At 39.0% G+C, this 17,796-nt stretch overlaps 1 protein-coding gene across 4 annotated transcripts in view; it reads left to right on the top strand.

Annotated features, from left to right (window-relative positions):
- The first annotated feature begins 2,256 nt into the window (after nt 1-2,256).
- ATP11A (ATPase phospholipid transporting 11A) overlaps nt 2,257-17,796 on the top strand; it is a 137,064-nt gene continuing 121,524 nt past the window's right edge. For 3 of the 4 annotated variants that reach the window (XM_058184438.1, XM_058184437.1, XM_058184439.1), the window contains exon 1: nt 2,257-2,854. In XM_058184438.1, coding sequence (XP_058040421.1) covers nt 2,816-2,854 — 39 coding nt within the window. In that variant the 5' untranslated portion in view covers nt 2,257-2,815. The remainder of the gene's footprint in view (nt 2,855-17,796) is intronic. The other variant, XM_058184436.1, reaches the window with a different exon arrangement.

Below are 17,796 nucleotides of genomic sequence, written 5' to 3'. Positions count from 1 at the left end.
TCTGAAATCTTACCAAGAAAACTGCCTGGATTTGTCTAGGCATTTACCAGAAATCAACACTGATTCAAAGGCACACACAACTAATAAATAGTAACATTTTCTGACTGAGTGTGTCCAATTCCATTCCATTTCAATTTATATGCCTAAGATGTCATGTATGTACTTGCTCCATTTCATTTTTCACTGTAGAAGTTCCCTGGGTTCCACAGCACAACACTGCAGTTTTGGATTGTCTTTTCCTGCATGTCTACAAAGGAACTATGCATTTGAAGGCTTTAATTGAGCTGCATCAAAAACATTATGAGAATGTCAAATGATCCGGAGGTCTTTCTCAATAATATACTGAGTACCCTCTGATCTGAGAGCCCCATCATGTGACACTGACTTGTCAATCACTTTATCTTGTCTATCCATCTGGCTTCCTTGGTAAAATATTTACAACTGCCTCTCCCAGGCAGTTTGAAATGATGTGGTCATCCATCTCCAGTATCTCCCTATATCACCGCTGCCTAATATAGGTGCCTGCTTGACTTAGCCAAGCATGACCTTCCTACCTTGCATGAACCTGCTGGGCATGGAGGACACTTCTGGCATTCTTTGCTCATTCCTTTCAGAACAACCCCCTCCCCAAGATGAGGCAACCTAATAGGACTTGAGGGGGAATAGTTACATTAACTGCGAGTTTATGAGCAGTACAAATGCAGCCAATGAATAACATTAGTCATCATCTTCAGAACAAGGTTATTATTTATTTATGTCAGTGCTTTGGGGTGAAATATAATGCAGTGCCCTCCCTAAAACTCACAGTCTTTCTTTCTGTTAATAGAATAGAATAGAATAGAATTTTTTATTGGCCAAGTGTAATTGGACACACAAGGAATTTGTCTTGATGCATATGCTCTCAGTGTACATAAAAGAAAAGATACCTTCATCAAGGTACAACACAACACTTACTGATAGTCAATAGGGTACAAATTTAACACTTAATGATAGTCATAGGCTACAAATAAGCAATGAGGAAACAATCAATATCAATATAAATCGAAAGGATACAAGCAACAAAGTTACAGTCATACAGTCATAAGTGGAAAGAGATGGGTGATGGGAAGGATGAGAAGATTAAGATTAAGGTGGGGACAGCTATTTGTAGGAGTTTATTTTAACTTTTATACTTGCATTACTAATTGATTCTAGGAAAGGGCATTGCCATCACTTTGTATTTAGGGATCCCGTATTTGTTTACTTAAAACACCCAGTATGGAGATGACTGTATTCCCAAATCACAGGCTTAAGGGGTGCCTTTTTCAACGTGGAACAAAACTCTTCCTTCTTTTCATGGATCTTTCTGGCAATAACTCAGCGTATCCAGGATGCTCCTTGCCAGTCCGGCCCAGACTGCGCCCCTCTCCCCTCCTTAACTTTGAATCCCTTTCACACCCTTTTTGTCCGTCTAAGCGTTTGGAATTTCAAGATCAGTTGAACGCTCCCCCTTTCTTTCCCGCCAACTTTTTCCCCAGCCCGGTGCTTTTAGGATTTTGGAGAGTCTCAGGCCGGGCGGGAAGGCGAGATTAATCGCTCTTTTCGCCAGGCGTCCGGGAAGGAAACGGGGAGAAAATTAAAAAACAAAAAACAGCCTGTGCGGAATCTGGAGTTGCGCTCTCGGCTGAACAAAAGGCGCGTTATTTCCTCGGCTTCTTCCGCTCGCATTCCATTTCCCCTCCCCGATTATTTCAGACCGGCGAAGATTTCAACGGTCCCGCGGGCAAAAAAGCGCGTCGACTGTCAGATAACACCGTCTCGGGGTGGTGGTGGATGGATGTTGAGCGCTTCTGAAGTTTGCTCTGGTGCAGGGGTCTCCAACCTTGGCAACTTTAAGCCTGGCGGACTTCAACTCCCAGAATCCCCCAGCCAGCTTTGCTGGCTGGGGAAATTCTGGGAGTTGAAGTCCGCCAGGCTTAAAGTTGCCAAGGTTGGAGACCCCTGCTCTGGTGGACGTCGACGCGTCCAAACAGAGCCTGGGTGAGCTGCCCGTCTCTCCCCACCTAGTACTGCCCATGCACCGCGCTCGGCCACTCCTTGTCCTTTTAGGGCTCTAAAAGCGGCCAGTGGCGCGCGTCAGGTAACCTCGTTCCCGATGTTGCTCCTGGCACCTCCTGGAAATCGAGGCGAGGAGAGCACTTGTGGGAAACAATGGGGCGGGGATGGAAGGGTGTGTTGCTCTTGGCGAAGAGATTGGACCGCGCATGCTCGCCCGCCGCCGTATGACGTGAGCTGCCTGGCTTACCAGGGAAAAGATCAAAGAAGAGGGAGGCATAAAAAAAAAAAAAACCCCGACAGAGAAGCGAGCGCGGCTCGCGGGGTTGCGCAGGAATCGGCCCAGCGCAGCGGGAAGTTTCTGGGAGGAGGGCAAGAGCGAAGCCGCCTCGGCCGCTCTCCGGCCAGCTGCCCGGTTCTCTGGGAGCAAAAGTTGCCTTGCCTTTCTTCCATCTCCGCCTCCTTCGAAGCCAGCTGCTGTGCCGGCGCTGCTGCGATTTCGGGCGCTGCGGACCGGAGCGCACATGGGAAGGCGAGCTAACCTGGGGCACGCATGACCGAGCGGGAGCGAGAGACGAGAAGCTCCCGCCAAGAATACCCGACAGGTCATGGCAGGGCAGGGCTGGGATCGGGGCTGCTGCTGTGAGGTAGAAATCCCAGCGTGGGTGCGGGAAGCAGAAGTGTGAGGCGAGCCGAGCCGAGGCAGAAAGAATCCCCCCCCCCCTTGGGCGAGAAGCAGCAAAGGGAGGGCGCCGCCGGAGCAGCTGCCAGTCGCTTCACCATGGATTGCAGCCGCCTCAGGACTCTTATTAATAGATACGTAAGTAAAGCGGGGGGGCCCCGCGCTGCCTTCTTCGCGGGCTCGGCTTTACCCCTTACCCGAGGCGAATCCGGATACCGACCCTCAAGCTGCCTCGTTTAACGTAGAAGCCCTTCTCTCTCCCCCACCCCACCCCCCGCTTTCCATCCGCCACATGTTGTTTTGGCGGCCGCCCCTGGAGCCTCGTACGCGGCTTTTCTTCTTTCCAGGGAATTACGGTGGCTTCAGATCCCGAAGGAGCCGAGCAAAACCGGCCCTTTCTCTCTTTGGGGAAGGTTGATCTGGGGATGGGAGATAAGTCTCCCCCCCCCCCCGCCTACTGTCTTCGTGACAGATGAAAGAGGGAGGATTACAAGTTTTGAGGCTGCAAATATGGATCCTTGGGTGCCCTGCTGGTTTTTCCCAGGCGTGGAGGTTGCTCCTGGATACAGCTGACATGCAGATGAGAATGGGTAGAAGGGTTCGAGCTCGGTCCTCGCCTTCGCTGCATTGAGTTGGAAGTGTTTAGGGAGGGTGCTTCAGTGGTTGATTTTGCCTCATGTAAACAAACAGGCTTTCAGATCCCAGTTATGCAGCATATGATCCTACATGTATTTCTTTGGAGATAAATTCATTAGATCCAGGGTAGCTGTTGCCAAGACGGAGGTATTACTATTTCTCTTTCCTTTAACTTTTTCGTTTACTTTTCATTCTTCCATTATTCGCATCCAGATGCCGCATGCTTTTATTATGAAGATAATAAACAGATAATTTGCCCCCTGTACTTTCAGTCTGAAGAAATTAATGTGGTAGCAATTACTAAAATTAATCAGAAATCCCCCCACACACTTATTTCAATGTTTTTCTATTAAAAAAAACCCCCTTTCATCAATTACTGTTGGGGGTTAGCAACAGATTGCATTAGGGAGGATCTTTTCATTAAACCATCGTATTAATTCCAAGTGTGTTGTATAGAAGCAAATTCCAACTGACTTTACTGGGACTCATTGCTTGATGTCTCCATTTAGAATGACTCCTTTATAGAATGGAAGTTGGTTGCAATTAAATGGTGTACCTTTCAATAGGAATAGAAAGCCTGAGGAACATATATTGGCAAGATAATTCTATTGAACACCAATAGCACATGCATTGAAATTGGAAAGCCAGTTTGTACTTTCTAAATTTGTTTAGGGTTCTTGACCTATACAAGAATCACACATTCCCCTGACATGGCATAGTCAGAAAAAAAATAATTTAAACATTTACATGACATTACATTTTATGTGGCTTTTTCACCATGTAAAATCTCTGCAGGCCTGCTTTAACTATTATTACAAGCTCTCTTTTCTGAAGCTTTCTATTCCCTGATCAGTCATGAGTCTGATAATCCATCTCATGATTTGCAACTGAGGTCATAAGAAATAGCCCTTGAGGCATGTTCTACAAGATTGTCCCCAGCAGGTAGCCATTGCTAGCTTGTCTGGGGTTTCTTGATTATTCTGATACAATCTGCCCTTTGTTAACTTAAAAGTAAAAACTTCATGTAAAAGAGTAGGGCCTGACTGCTTTAGTATGTTGCATTACTTATGCTTAGTAATTATTAGTAATAAGAGAAATAAGAGAAATAAAACTAAGCAAAGGGAAATGAATCACATTTTGTTTAGCATAAATATTGAATTTTCCTTGAAATGTTATCTGGCTCTGAGTGTTCCATGCATAAAATAAATCAAAAAGAGTGCTAGCTGGCTATGAGTGTTCTGTGCAGAAAACAGGGAAAAAAAAGAATGACAAATTATTCTTCATACAGATTTTGTGCATAAAATTTCAGGTGTCATTTATTCAGATTATCTCAGTACTACTAGTCATGGAATTAGTCAGAAATTATGAGGCACAAAAATCCTTATACCATATGGAAAGTTTGTGCCTGGCTTTCTGTTATAACCAGAATCACTTTCCATGAGATGGGCAGCCATATAAATTTCTTAAATAAATAAATAAAATAAATAAAACCAAGTTAAACAGAAGAAGAAAGAGTTGTGTATCACAGGACAAACTTTGTGATAAATTGTAGATAATCTTGCAGCTCCATGAATTAGTTGACACCAGCTAAACTTCAAATTGGCATGGTGTGTTATAATGTTCTCTGCTTTATTCTAGAATCACTTCTAGATCGATCCCCACCCCATGAATTTATGTTAAACCATCCTTGACCAATGGTTCCTCAGCCTCCAGTTGAACTAATCAGTAAAGAGGAGCCCATCACCTCTGGGTTATAGCTTAAATCCATTATTCTGTGTCCTTCAGTCTGAAGCGACCCACAGCCTTCTTATGTGCGGCAACTTTTTAGATTCTTCAAAAAGCTGTCATACTCCCTTTTATTCATTTTATTCATTCATCTTTTCTCAAGGCCCACCGCTATTCCAAGAATATATTTTTGCAAGAACTGTCACCAAGGCAGAAATGTAGTATCCTATACCTATACCTATACCTATGCTTTTGATTTTTGTTTTCTACAAGTGTATAGCTTTGCATTTGTCTCTGTTTATTTACATTCTGTTATTTTTGGCCTGTTTTTCTAACTTAAGATTGTTTTAAATTATCTTTCTGATTTCTAAGATACGAGCTATCTCAAACAACTTTGTGGCATGGCAAATCTGACAATTGTTTCCTCTATTATTTCTTCCAAGGCTTTAGTTGTAATGTTGAATAGTATATGACTTAGAACTGGGGTTGTTCACTCTGGTTTGTTTTGGAATCATTGTTGAATTATCTTTTGAGAACAGTTTTGAAAGAGTCTGTATCTATTTATCATCTATCCAGTCCCCACTTAACAGTTTCCTAATCACAAAGAATAGGGATACATTGTTAAATTCTTTGCTGAAATCAAGCTATATAATATTCTGTAGTATTCCTACCATCTACCAAGGAAAACAGCAATAGCACTTAGACTTATATATCACTTCACAGTGATGCCCAATAAAAAGAGATAACACAATCCAGTTTGGCAAGATTTATTTTTGACAAATCCATACTTATTCTTGTAATTACCACTCATTTTCAAATACTTATAAATTATTTATGATCAACTTCAGATATTGGGGCCAATTTTTTTTATTTATTAATTTTTTTTTGCCAACCATCTCCACCCAAGGCAACTCTGGTCTAAAACTGAACTATAGATTGCTGATCTATAATTTCCCAACTCTCATTTTTTCCTTTTGGTAGTTAGCGGTATCATTAGTCTACCAATCATCTAGCATTTCACTGGTTTTCCAGGATTTCTCCAGATAATATATAAAGGTTCTTCAGCAAAGACCTCTAGTATATTAGAATATTAATCATTTCTTCTTAAATACATATTTTTCTCTTTCTGTTATTTTGAATATTAATGATATCAGTTGTATATTTTTGTTATTATATTCATTTTGGGAAATATCCCACCAGATCACTGCCATACCTATTTGTTTCTGGGGTGTATAGTACTATAGTATATATTTTAGTAATACAATGTCTAGAAGAATATGAATATTGTTGAGTCCTATTGGTTATTTAAGTGAACTGAAACCAGATTTGAAATTTAATACAGGTATCCGAAAGAAGTAACAGAAACAAAATGTTTAAGATATAAGGAATTTGCTGAATTCCACGTTTGGAGCATAAAATGTGATTAGAGTTCATACGGGCACACCTGTTAGGAACATCGTAAACAAAATTTATCTTTTCCCAGATCAGCTACAGTCATCCATGTAACTCCAGAAATGTTGCAGCTGATTTAAGGGTTTCCTGACAGATGCTTCACAAATGCCATTGTTCACTCTGAAACAGATTTTGTCCTTTGAATCTGGATCTTTCCAGAATGTTATAATAACTACATTCATATCTGGCATTATTTATTTATTAATTTTTTGCCAACCATCTCCACCCAAGGCAACTCTGGTCTAAAACTGAACTATAGATTGCTGATCTATAATTTCCCAACTCTCATTTTTTCCTTTTGGTAGTTAGCGGTATCATTAGTCTACCAATCATCTAGCATTTCACTGGTTTTCCAGGATTTCTCCAGATAATATATAAAGGTTCTTCAGCAAAGACCTCTAGTATATTAGAATATTAATCATTTCTTCTTAAATACATATTTTTCTCTTTCTGTTATTTTGAACATTAATGATATCAGTTGTATATTTTTGTTATTATATTCATTTTGGGAAATATCCCACCAGATCACTGCCATACCTATTTGTTTCTGGGGTGTATAGTACTATAGTATATATTTTAGTAATACAATGTCTAGAAGAATATGAATATTGTTGAGTCCTATTGGTTATTTAAGTGAACTGAAACCAGATTTGAAATTTAATACAGGTATCCGAAAGAAGTAACAGAAACAAAATGTTTAAGATATAAGGAATTTGCTGAATTCCACGTTTGGAGCATAAAATGTGATTAGAGTTCATACGGGCACACCTGTTAGGAACATCGTAAACAAAATTTATCTTTTCCCAGATCAGCTACAGAGTCATCCATGTAACTCCAGAAATGTTGCAGCTGATTTAAGGGTTTCCTGACAGATGCTTCACAAATGCCATTGTTCACTCTGAAACAGATTTTGTCCTTTGAATCTGGATCTTTCCAGAATGTTATAATAACTACATTCATATCTGGCATTATTTATTTATTTGAATTATATCCCATCTTTACAGATTGGTGTATAACCAAACTAGATAATTTAAAAGCAAGAAAGAATATAAGCCATAAGGTTATACTTTAAAATTATCAATAAAATTGATCCAAAGATAGTGTAACAACAATTAAAATTCTGGTGGAAAAAAACTGTACAGGCTTTTTAAATATTAGGATTGGAGTGGCTGATGCAATACGCCTTCCGTACAAACCAGAAAGACAGGGCTCTGATAACAGAGGGTTCTTTTGCATGTCTTAATAGTTGTGTAAATTTAAAATAGGAAAAATGGACCTCAGATAAATGGACCATAAATGGTTTAAAACTTTAATTTAATTGGACAGTATCAATACCTCAGAATAAATCTGCTTAGCAATTTATAAATGTACAGATATTTTATAATAGATATATTGTACCTTGTGCCAGTTAGTATCCTAGCTGTGGCATTTTATATCACTTACAAATTCCTGATGCTTCTCAGGGTAACCCCATGTAGAGCATATTATTGTATCAATGTGGAATACAATCAAGGCATATATAATAGTTGCTAAGTCTGACTAGCTTAGAAAAGGTTATATCAGGCATAATGATGTAAAAACTTTCTAAATGTAGTTATTCCCAGTGAATCCAATAGCACCCAAAGATCCAAAATTGCAGATTTTTCACAGGGTATAAAACTCCCTCTAAAACAGGCTAAACTTTCATCTTTGAATCCAGTTCCCTATTTAACATCTACTCCTCTTTCAGCTTGCTCTGTGCCAGTTCTTATCCAACTTAAACAATCTTTAAAAGTACAAATTACTTCATTAAAGTTGAATGGTAAGGGTCAATAGAACTTCAGGTATTAATGATACTGCATTACTCTAGATGACACCTTCATGCATATTAGTAGAAGGTAAAATATAGTACTATGGAATATCATAAGTCACGTAGGAAAATCAGGGTCAGTATTATCTGGGAAAAGGAGCAGGGCTGTATTTCCCTTGACTTGTTTTGGTATTGGTAATCTACCAAGATAACCAGAAAAAAACCCTTATGAAGATCAAATGGGCTCTATCAAAATGGATGAAATAACATAATTTTAACTAACTGAACGGCTCTAAGAAAGAATTTCGTACATAAAAATGGAAATAGTATGAAATATGCGGAATAGAAGTCATTATGCAGAAATAATACCTTGGACTGAGTCACATTGATAAGTCCTTTATGCATTTCTCCATTAGAATTTTGTATAATGCATATTTTCAAATATATCACTAAATCTTTCATTTTCAGCAACAGTGCGGCTTATATTTTGGTCAGCAATTTGAAGATACAAAACACCAATTTTCTAAAATGTTATCTCATCACCAAACACTTCATATTACTACTGCTTATTTTTTTTTCCCTTGTGGGCTAAAGGTTAAAGGTTACCTTCAATGAAGTATTAGCTTACAACCATAACTCTTTATGTTCTGAGGAAGCTTATGAATCAAATTTATATCTCACAGCTACAGTACTTTCGGAAAAAAGGTAATGTTTGGGTAGTTTGCTTTAGATTTCCGATTTATTTACAAACTTTTTTTTAAAATGTGTAAGAAATCGATGGAAAAGGTGAATACAGAGGCGGTGAAGATACATTGGTTCCCAGCCATAGTATTGGGATCCCTACCTGTAAAGCATCTATAGTGAAAATAATACATATGAGAAATAAAATTTTATTATGGGAATCTTATTTAGTTGGAACTTACTTACATGGAAGTTTAGAGCAGGGGTCTCCAACCTTGGCAACTTTAAGGCTTGTGGACTTCAGCTCCCAGAGTTCCTCAGCCAGCTAATCTGGCTGAGGAACTCTGGGAGTTGAAGTCCACAAGTCTAAAAGTTGCCAAGGTTGGAGACCCCTGGTTTAGAGTATACTTACTTTATCAGGAATCTTCTGGAAGAAGCCAAAATGTAAGAAGTGTAGCTGGTGGGATAGAAAATAATTACACCTCTGTTCTCCAGGTTAGTGCAAAAAAAAAAAGAGAATAACATGGATCTGATATGAAGCCAATTATATCTCTTTGGAGGTCTCTGGAAAGATGTATAAAAAGTAAAAGTTATGTAACCAAATTCTTCCTAAATTGGCAAAGTGTATGTTTTTCTTTATTAATATCAGCAAACTGAGTTTTACTTGTTTAATTCCATATTTTTCTTATAAGCTTTATATGAAGGATTATTACTTACTGAAAGTTCACAAGACAGTGCTGACTTTATTACTGAATCTTTTGCCAATATTCAGTTACAACATATAAATAATAAGCTTAAGAAATTCATCTTGATGTGCATACGCTTATTGATTGCTTAGAATCGGGGGGGGGGAGCAGGAAAAGCAGGAAATCAGATAGACAGATATGAGCATCTGCAAAATGCCCTTTTTAATTCAATTCCTCCCCGATTTTATAGAAAAAACTAGAATGAAAAGCAAATGAGGAATTTAATAATCTAATCTCACCTTTAAATGCAGCAGTTTTAGCCCTCAGGTTGAAAATCAGTCTTTGCATATTCCAAATATATTAAGGGTAATAAGATCTTAATAGTCCATTTTTCATATTTTATTTTGTTTTGTGTGGAGGGAAAGGGGTCTTATACATTAGTCTGAGAATCCTCCTACTTAGCAGGATATCATTCATTTAAATTAGTCTAAATTTGCATGTGCTAGTTCCTGTTGTTTGCGTTGGAACAAACCAGAAATGCAAGGTCAAATGCTTTGAATATTTTCTAGATTCAAAGTAGCAGAATGTTGTCAGTTAGCTTACCTTTTGGAAATTGTGGACAATATAATTTTCTGTGTATAATCTGTGCCCAGCCTTTAGATTAAACTGGGATTACATAGTCTGTAAATTTGTGGTTATTAACTTGTAGAGGTGTGCCATAAAGGATAAATGAACAAACAAAACAGGTTCCTTTCCTTCCTCCAAAGAATAAATAATATATTTCTCAACTGAAAGCGTAAATATAGATGCAAATAGTTGGAGTTTGTTGTGGTTAAAATGAAATGAGATGTTATAGGTGAGTAGGAATCCTAATGCCCTTCAAGGAGTATTGGATGGATGGTGTGGCAAGGGTTACAAGGAAAGTTGTTAGTAGAATAATGCACCTTTAAATATGAGAATATTGTATGGCTTTTTAAAACTAGAGATTCACTGTTTTCTTTTTATTGATTGCATCTGGATTGGGAGGGAAAATCAATCCCACTCATATAGAATAAACGAAATGAGAGTAAAAATACAGGGAAAGTTAGTGAGTCTGCAGTAGGAAAAGGCTACTCTATTTATAAAAATAAAATATTTTCGTTATTTAATTATCTTCAATCTTAATAGAATTACTATGGTATAATTGCTCTGGAAGCAATAAGAATGAACTTCAAGAAAAGTAATACTGACTAAGGAATACATCACTAGTATCCAACTGTGGGCTGGTTTCGGGGGGTGGGGGGGAAGATGTCAATGAATAAAATGAAGAGTGATGATTATCTCTACACCTTTTGGCACCCTCTTCTTCTCCAAAAACCAAATTAAGAGTGACCAATGACTTGATGAGACATAATCAGTCGAAGTTCATATTCTGTCAGAACATAACTTAAAAATATTGTGAGTGCTACAGGCCAACAATTCAAAGGCAACCCAGAGATTTTGGGATCAGCATCTTGTCCCCTTGTTTTGCATAATCACAAGAGTTGGTGGCACAGAGGTCCAAACTGACTGCTAGAAAAAATGGTGAAGGATTTCAACTTTCTTTTTAAACTCTTCCTGTGAAAACGTTAGCATGGGAACAATATTTAATATGTTATCAGGAAAATTCGCTGGGTCCTCAACAGCAGCAACAACAACAACAACAAAAAAAAAAACAGAGGTCTTTCCAGATGCTTTTAATTAAACTCTTGGGGACACTTAGCCAACACCTTACAGGGCAGAGAAAGCACTAATCTCTCATCAACTTTCTTTAATAGCTGCTAGCACTTAGGAGAAGCCAGATGATACAGTCTGCAGCAGCCAGCCACCAGCAGACACAGACACTAATTTACGATGTTTCATTATTACAGGGTTTGTTTTCTTCTTTTTTAAAAAAAAAACTTTAAAATATTTTTTAAGCATGCTGCGTTGTATGAATAAATAGAAGAACACAATGATTGTAACAATGCTGCCCTAGTAGAATAAAATCCTACTAAAAATAAAATATTTTTAAGCATGCTGCGTTGTATGAATAAATAGAAGAACACAATGATTGTAACAATGCTGCCCTAGTAGAATAAAATCCTACTAAAAATAAAATATTTTTAAGCATGCTGCATTGTATGAATAAATAGAAGAACACAATGATTGTAACAATGCTGCCCTAGTAGAATAATGCACCTTTAAATATGAGAATATTGTATGGCTTTTAAAACTAGAGATTCACTGTTTTCTTTTTAAAAAACTTTAAAATATTTTTTAAGCATGCTGCATTGTATGAATAAATAGAAGAACACAATGATTGTAACAATGCTGCCCTAGTAGAATAAAATCCTACTAAAAATAAAATATTTTTTAAGCATGCTGCGTTGTATGAATAAATAGAAGAACACAATGATTGTAACAATGCTGCCCTAGTAGAATAAAATCCTACTAAAAATAAAATATTTTCGTTATTTAATTATCTTCAATCTTAATAGAATTACTATGGTATAATTGCTCTGGAAGCAATAAGAATGAACTTCAAGAAAAGTAATACTGACTAAGGAATACATCACTAGTATCCAACTGTGGGCTGGTTTCGGGGGGGTGGGGGGGAAGATGTCAATGAATAAAATGAAGAGTGATGATTATCTCTACACTTTTTGGCACCCTCTTCTTCTCCAAAAACCAAATTAAGAGTGACCAATGACTTGATGAGACATAATCAGTCGAAGTTCATATTCTGTCAGAACATAACTTAAAAATATTGTGAGTGCTACAGGCCAACAATTCAAAGGCAACCCAGAGATTTTGGGATCAGCATCTTGTCCCCTTGTTTTGCATAGTCACAAGAGTTGGTGGCACAGAGGTCCAAACTGACTGCTAGAAAAAATGGTGAAGGATTTCAACTTTTTTTTTAAACTCTTCCTGTGAAAACGTTAGCATGGGAACAATATTTAATATGTTATCAGGAAAATTCGCTGGGTCCTCATTTTACTTACCTTATAAAGGATGGAAGGCTGAGTCAACCTTGGGCCGGGCTTGAACCTGCAGTAATTGCAGGCTGCTGTGTTCTAATAACAGGCTTCTTACCAGCCTGAGTTACCACGGCCCCTTGGCCGGAATCAAACCCCTTCTCTTCCTGGATTTTCAGGAGCTCTCTTCACTGGGGCGATTTACATTATTGGTAATTCACTCTTGAGTCACATAGACTGGAAAATACAAACATTTGTTCATCATCCAAGAGCTTTAACCTGCACATGACCCTTGTGAGAATTCATGCTGCCAAGACTGTCTCACTGGAGTCTGTCTTTCCCTGAACTTAATCCATGAATTGTTTTAAGGAAAGTAACAAAGGTAGAAGATGGATTTGTAAATTGAGGACTACCTGTCTTTCTGAGAAAACCAGTCCAATCATTGGACCAGTCCAATCATTGGACCAGTCCAATCATTGGACCAGTCCAATGAAAACCAGTCCAATGAAAACCAGTCCAATCATTGGACCAGTCCAATCATTGGACCAGTCCAATGAAAACCAGTCCAATGAAAACCAGTCCAATGAAAACCAGTCCAATGAAAACCAGTCCAATGAAAACCAGTCCAATGAAAACCAGTCCAATCATTGGACCAGTCCAATCATTGGACCAGTCCAATGAAAACCAGTCCAATGAAAACCAGTCCAATGAAAACCAGTCCAATGAAAACCAGTCCAATCATTGGACCAGTCCAATGAAAACCAGTCCAATGAAAACCAGTCCAATGAAAACCAGTCCAATCATTGGACCAGTCCAATGAAAACCAGTCCAATCATTGGACCAGTCCAATGAAAACCAGTCCAATCATTGGACCAGTCCAATGAAAACCAGTCCAATCATTGGACCAGTCCAATCATTGGACCAGTCCAATGAAAACCAGTCCAATGAAAACCAGTCCAATCATTGGACCAGTCCAATCATTGGACCAGTCCAATCATTGGACCAGTCCAATGAAAACCAGTCCAATCATTGGACCAGTCCAATGAAAACCAGTCCAATCATTGGACCAGTCCAATGAAAACCAGTCCAATGAAAACCAGTCCAATCATTGGACCAGTCCAATCATTGGACCAGTCCAATCATTGGACCAGTCCAATCATTGGACCAGTCCAATCATTGGACCAGTCCAATCATTGGACCAGTCCAATGAAAACCAGTCCAATCATTGTATTTACTACTTTTTGGATTAAAAACTAAAGTATTATCAGTATTTTGTGTGAAGTAGAGTTGGGCACATGCACACAACCTCTGCATAAACTCTACCTGAAATTAGTGCATAAATATGCTGCTCCAGCAGAAAGCTAGCATAGATAGACTTTTCAAGGAAAACTGTGCCAGCATGAGGTCCCTGGTTGTACTGTCATATTTTTTTTTTTTTACATTTATATCCCGCCCTTCTCCGAAGACTCAGGGCGGCTTACAGTGTGTAAGGCAATAGTCTCATTCTATTTGTATATTTACAAAGTCAACTTATTGCCCCCCCAATAATCTGGGTCCTCATTTTACCTACCTTATAAAGGATGGAAGGCTGAGTCAACCTTGGGCCGGGCTTGAACCTGCAGTAATTGCAGGCTGCTGTGTTCTAATAACAGGCTTCTTACCAGCCTGAGTTACCATGGCCCCTTGGCCGGAATCAAACCCCTTCTCTTCCTGGATTTTCAGGAGCTCTCTTCACTGGGGCGATTTACATTATTGGTAATTCACTCTTGAGTCACATAGACTGGAAAATACAAACGTTTGTTCATCATCCAAGAGCTTTAACCTGCACATGACCCTTGTGAGAATTCATGCTGCCAAGACTGTCTCACTGGAGTCTGTCTTTCCCTGAACTTAATCCATGAATTGTTTTAAGGAAAGTAACAAAGGTAGAAGATGGATTTGCAGAGCTTTCTCTGTGCTGAAAGGGTCACTGCAAAGAACAGATCAAACCTAGAAGGGACCTTTGCCATGAGTCATGCCAAATCTAATTCTTTTGGGAAACATTCTAAGCAAACCTATGGCGATGAGAACATTTACTATCTGTTATTGCTGCTACTGAGAAAGTCCTTCCATTGGCACCGAAAAATTCTACACGTGATGGGAGTTACAAAGCTTTAGTTTTTCCAAACAATTATATCAGTATAATATGTATAGATCAATATATGAATGAAGGAATGAGAGTTAGGATCTGATTCAGTGGCATATAAATTTATGTAAATGAATAAACTGAATGCATTGCACATTTTCCTACAGTATTTATATTTAATCTGAAGGATTGCCTGCCTCGTTTATATTTAGATTAGTAGGTGCTTGAGCTTCCTTGACATCAAAAGATGTTTTGTGTTCCAGCCTTTGCTTTGGAATGGTTAGTGTTGTGCATCATCTGCTGATTCCTCAAGTCAGATGGGCACCACATTCAGGAGGAGGGCTTCTCCTTTCCAAACTATCACCCTCAGGAAGGAAATGGGTTGGCTGAGCAAAGAGTCAGCATGGCTGATTTCTGTGCTGTAGGGAACAGCACAGGTTTGGCCCCAGATGTACCACCTTTGACACCAATTCAGAATCTGTAGCAATTCCGTTTTGATACTTAGGACAATAGGCATGGGAGAATTTGAAGCTGTGGGGGCTCAGATATTGACGAGCCAAGACTTTCAGTGGCCACTTCTACTTTCTGTCTTTGAACTCAGAGAGAAGTTTCATCTTCTCTAATGATAGATGCAACTCTGTAATGCAGAGGAATTTTAGAGAATTTTTAAATAAATTGCTCTAGAATACTATGAAATATTTCTCTATGAGGAATAATTAGAAAAGATCCTCAGGTTTTTAATATCAGGGGGAATAGTGAGAATGAATTTCTTGAAAGGGCAATCCTTTGCCTATTATACCAACGGAATTGTTATTTTTATTAAAGTAACTATGTTAACATGAATTTATAAAGTAATTCAGCTCTAATGTCTTTTTTGGCAGCTTTTAGTTTGGTTGTCTTCAAAACTAAAACTATACATATGCACTGATTTTTAAAAGAATGATGATCCCTGAATATTGTTGGTTTTAAAATTTGTTCCATTGAAACACAGGATCTGCTTGTCACACCTTCTAGCTGCTGCAGTTCACTAGCAAAGCTATGAATGGGTAATGCAACAGAAGGTTATGTTTTTCACCCAGTTTGTTGCACAGTTTAATGCTGATCGGGGCAGAGAAGGATTGGTTGGCCAAGGTGATCCAGCTGGCTTCAGTACCCAAAGGAGGATTAGAAGCGGTTTTCTCACTCCTAGTCCAACCCTTTAACCATTACAGTATAGTTTCTAAGTATTTTATAAAATTGAAAATTTAGTCATCATTTATGTTGTTAATTGTTTCATTTGAACTACTGAGCTACAGCCAAAAATGTTCATATTTCAGATAAGTTGCTCAACATTAATTTGTTCAAAAGTGAATTGTCGGAGTATCAAGTGCTCAGCATGAGAAAACTGTATTAGATTCTGTTTTTTTTCCCAGGACTTTGGAAACTTTACTAGAAATCTCTCCTTTTTGTGTTGTTCTTTTCTCTGAACAAGTTTGAGATCTTTTTGAAAAATACTTTAAAAGATACTTCAAAGTTTCCTTCAGCATTACTTGAGTAGCATTATAATAATGAGATAGAAAGAACAACAAAAAATCTTACCAGCTGACAATCATGGGTCTGTATGATCAACTGTGCTCTCTGTGTGCTCTGAAGTATAAAAAGCTACTTAGTTGAAGTACTTAATAATTCTTTCTGTTCAAGTTGGCAGTTAGAAAATGTGCAAAATCAAATGGCCTTCTTTAAAGGTGCCAAATATAACTTCTAATAATTCTCATAATTAAAATTTATCTGTAACTGTTTACACCAGGGGTTTCAAACTCAAGGCTCAAGGGCCAAATCTGGCCCTCGGGATACTTAGGCCTGGCCTGCGGGGCCACCCTGGAAACAGCGAAGGACTGGCCACTGGTGCTTCTGCCAGTGAAAACAGGCTCCCGAGCTCTATTTTCAGCAGCCAGGCTTCCTGCAACCCTCTGCCAGTGAAAACGGAACTTGGGAGCCTGTTTTCACAGGCAGAGCGCTCGGGCCACCACAGGTGTCTCCAACAGAAGTGACATCGAGCTGGCCATGGCCCCCCAAGGTCAGACACAACCCTAATGCAGCCCTCAATGAAATAGAGTTTGACACCCCTGGTTTACACCCATTTTCACACAAATGTGCACATTGCTTTTCGTGCAGTGCATTATCCAGTGTGCTGCCTGATCCAGTTAAGAGAGGTTGCTCTCAGCTTTAGAGGCTTGAAGACAGCAGTGAAATCCAAAAATTTTCCCTACGGTTCTGTGGGCGTGGATTGGTGGGCGTAGCTTTGTGGGCATGGCTTGGTGGTCATGTGATCGGGTACACGTGGCCAACTTATAAAATGTGGTGAAACTCACTTAACAATGCTCTTGCTTAGTAACCAAAATTTTGGGCTCAATTGTGTTCATAAGTTTTCTTTCCTTCCTTCCTTCCTTCCTTCCTTCCTTCGTTCCTTTTTCTTTCTTTCTTTCTTTCTTTCATTCATTCATTCTTTCTTTCTCTCTCTCTCTCTCTCTCTTTCTTTCTTGTCTGTCTCTCTCCCTTCCTCTTTCTTTTTCTTTCATTTTCTTTCTGTCTCTCTCTTCTTTTCTCTTTCTCATTCTCTTCCTTCCTCTTTCTTTCTTTCTTCCTTTCTTTCTTTTTCTTTCTTTCTTTCTTTTTTCTTTCTTTCTTGTCTCTCTTCCTCTTTCTTTTCTTTTCTTTCTCTCTTTCTTCTCTCTCTCTCCCTCCCTTCCTTCCTTCTCTTTGTCTCTCTCTTTCTCTTTTTTTGTCTCTCTCTCTTTTATCTCTCTCTTTCTTCTCTCTCTCTCTCCCCATTCCTTCCTCTTTCTTTCTTTCTTGGTGGTGGGAGAAGGAAGAAAGTGCTCCAGGAGAATGGGCGGCCCAGTGCAGAAGTGGTGCATCCCCCATCATGGGCTGGATGCAGGCATCGCGGGACCCAAGGCAGAGGGGAAGGCAAGCAGGCAGCAGGCGGCTGGCGGCCAAAGGTCCCGCGGAAGCCAAGCGTACCAGGCCCA

The sequence above is a fragment of the Ahaetulla prasina genome, chromosome 5, assembly GCF_028640845.1.
Source record: "Ahaetulla prasina isolate Xishuangbanna chromosome 5, ASM2864084v1, whole genome shotgun sequence".
Taxonomy (NCBI): domain Eukaryota; kingdom Metazoa; phylum Chordata; class Lepidosauria; order Squamata; family Colubridae; genus Ahaetulla; species Ahaetulla prasina.
Note: the sequence above shows the minus strand (reverse complement) of the source record. Positions and strands in the feature narration are given on the sequence as shown.